The sequence below is a fragment of the Drosophila novamexicana genome, unplaced genomic scaffold, assembly GCF_003285875.2.
Source record: "Drosophila novamexicana strain 15010-1031.04,08,12 unplaced genomic scaffold, DnovRS2.1 tig00000121-arrow-pilon, whole genome shotgun sequence".
NCBI lineage: Eukaryota > Metazoa > Arthropoda > Insecta > Diptera > Drosophilidae > Drosophila > Drosophila novamexicana.
In genome coordinates, this window is record NW_020824773.1 from 1,524,302 (window position 1) to 1,526,706 (window position 2,405).

At 39.7% G+C, this 2,405-nt stretch overlaps 1 protein-coding gene across 2 annotated transcripts; it reads left to right on the forward strand.

Annotated features, from left to right (window-relative positions):
* Positions 1-1,185: 1,185 nt before the first annotated feature.
* Positions 1,186-2,198, forward strand: LOC115757915. Of its 2 annotated transcripts, none has more exons than XM_030698374.1 (2): positions 1,186-1,328; positions 1,395-2,198. In XM_030698374.1, exons 1-2 carry the CDS (start codon positions 1,302-1,304, stop codon positions 2,112-2,114), a joined length of 747 nt encoding a protein of 248 aa, XP_030554234.1. In that variant the 5' UTR covers positions 1,186-1,301; the 3' UTR covers positions 2,115-2,198. The 2 variants fall into 2 exon arrangements, with proteins under 2 accessions (XP_030554234.1, XP_030554233.1); XM_030698373.1 differs by having other exon boundaries at positions 1,383-2,197.
* Positions 2,199-2,405: the final 207 nt, after the last annotated feature.

Here is a 2,405-nt window from a genome sequence, read left to right on the forward strand (position 1 = left end):
TTTTTTTAGAGTTCATCAGTCAATCACAGATTTAGTGTGTGCAGGGTAACTGCTAGTCGAGCGAACGCGACTTGATTTTTTTTGTTTTGCAACTTTGCCAAGTTTCAGTTTCAGTTGCAATTACTTGGCGCACCTGAAGTGGAAGTCGGGCCAAAGGTTAGCGACTATTTGTTTGTTTGTGTTGTGGCCCTCGCTGTGTATGTGTGCGTGTCTTTGTGTGTGGACAAAGGTTTTAGGTTTGCGCCAGTGCCCCGCCCAATTGCAGCAAGCATTTTCCTACACTTTTTTTTCGTATATATATATTTTATATAGTTTTTCGCTTTTCTGTTGACTTTGCGCTTTCTATTTACGCTTTGCTGTTGTTTGTTGAATTCCAACTGCAATTATCTGAATTTTTACCGTGCACAGCATAAAACAATTTTACCCGCCTCGGCCCGAGCAGCTCCTTGCTCATAGATACACCAGAAATCTATCTACAGAAATATAAGTTAGCCTGCAGCCGCAGGGCGGGCAAGTTTTGGTCAAGCTCAAAGTTAAACAGCACGGCGAAAGTAAACTCCGCCCAAAAGTCCAACAATAAAGAGATAAAGCAACGCGTCGAAGGGAAGAGTAGATCAATTTAACAATGGAGTTGGGGCTATGCTAAGATAGGATTTTGGTCAGCTGCTTGATTGGAATTGAAGTCAAGAAATGATAATTAAATTGAATATTGAATAATAATAAATAATGCAAATATCGACTTAATCTGCGATTCCTCAAATAATTAATTTATATCTAATTTAATCTATATATTATTAAACCAATGTAAAATACTGCCATATATATTTGTTTATCTATTTAATCGTATCGAACATTGTTATAAAATATTTTTTTTCAGTTTTATTATTATTTATTATTTCAAAATATTTCGCTAACTTCAAATTTTGTAATATTTTCGAAAGGTTTTTATTCTACTCTAATTTCAGTTCCTATGCACATTTTTTTCTTTTAAATGTTAAGTTATTTTATTACCAAAAATATTTTTGACATGTTTTTCTTGTCATGTTTAGCCTAATTAATTAGAATTTTAAAAACCAATTTGTTTTTTGTTTTATTTACGTATTTGTAAGCTTCGAGTAGGCTCTGATATCGAAACTGCCAACCTGGTACAAATGAGAATTCGTGTAGCTTCAGTTTTGTATTGGTTTCCTGGTAGATCACACAACTAAAAAATTTAATAGGCTTTTGATAAAGTATTTCCAATCTTAATTTTATTCATTATATTTTAGTCAAGTTTTGAAAGACAAAAAAAAAAAACGGGAATGGCTGAAACTAACAATAAGAAGCGCGTAAGTAGACAATCGCACAATCGACCAACCTTTGCACTGCCAAACTGTTAACAGAAGCCGCTTCAGGACGATTTCATTGAAATCGAGCCTCAAGCCATGGACGTGGAGCCGCAGCCAGCAGCAAATGAAAACGCGGCAAAAGAAGAGCAAGCGGAGCCGCCGGCAGAGGAGCCCACAACTGTGGACAAGACCGCAAAGAAGTCGCGTGTGCGCGCCAAGAAAACGCTGAGGCCAAGCGTCATTCGGCGCATTTGCCAGATTCCCTCGAAAGAAAGCAAAGAGCTGAGCAACAACGACGCCGAGGTCATGTACACGAACTCTCAGTTCGGGCAGCTGTTCGATCCATGCAGCCGTTCCGCTTGCAACATGTGCACCTTGGCGCCGCGCCGCCGCACCAAGATCAGAAACACGGCCAAGACCAGAAGCAAGTCCAAGCCAAAGCGCTCGGCGGCCGCATCCAAGCGCAAGATGACGGCCAAAGTCAAGCGACATTGCACAACCGCCTGTGACAGGCGTTTGGCTGTTAAATCCCTGCTAAATTTCGAGGCATCAAATCGCTCGATGCCCACTCAATTGAAAAGGCGGACACGCCAATGCCTCTGCACCGAGCTAAATGGCCAGGTCTATAAGCTGATGGACTTGCCCAATGGTGTGCACGATGGCAGCTCTTTGATGCTCTCTTTAAGACGTCGCCAGCTCAAACGCACCTTATCGAAGCCTCGGCTGGCCACCAAGCGAATAGTTGGCAAACGACCCACCAATGGCCGAAAAGTAAACAAGAATTAGGCTAAGTTCAATCTCAAGATTTTTTTTAATTATGTAAAGCAAAAGTTTATGATTTAAATAAAGGAAGTGTAATATGTACGCAACAGAAATGTATATGCTTCCAAAGCTGTACTAGAAAAAGCATTCCGATAACTAGCTTGATTTTTGGCAAGGTCATGGAATGTGCGCATAGGAGACTTCTCGGACTTCTTAATTTATATACATATTTGATCAGTATAGACAGCCAAGTCAGCGTAATTAAAAATATTCTTAATGAGCTATATTAATTAAGAATATACATATATTTGAGAT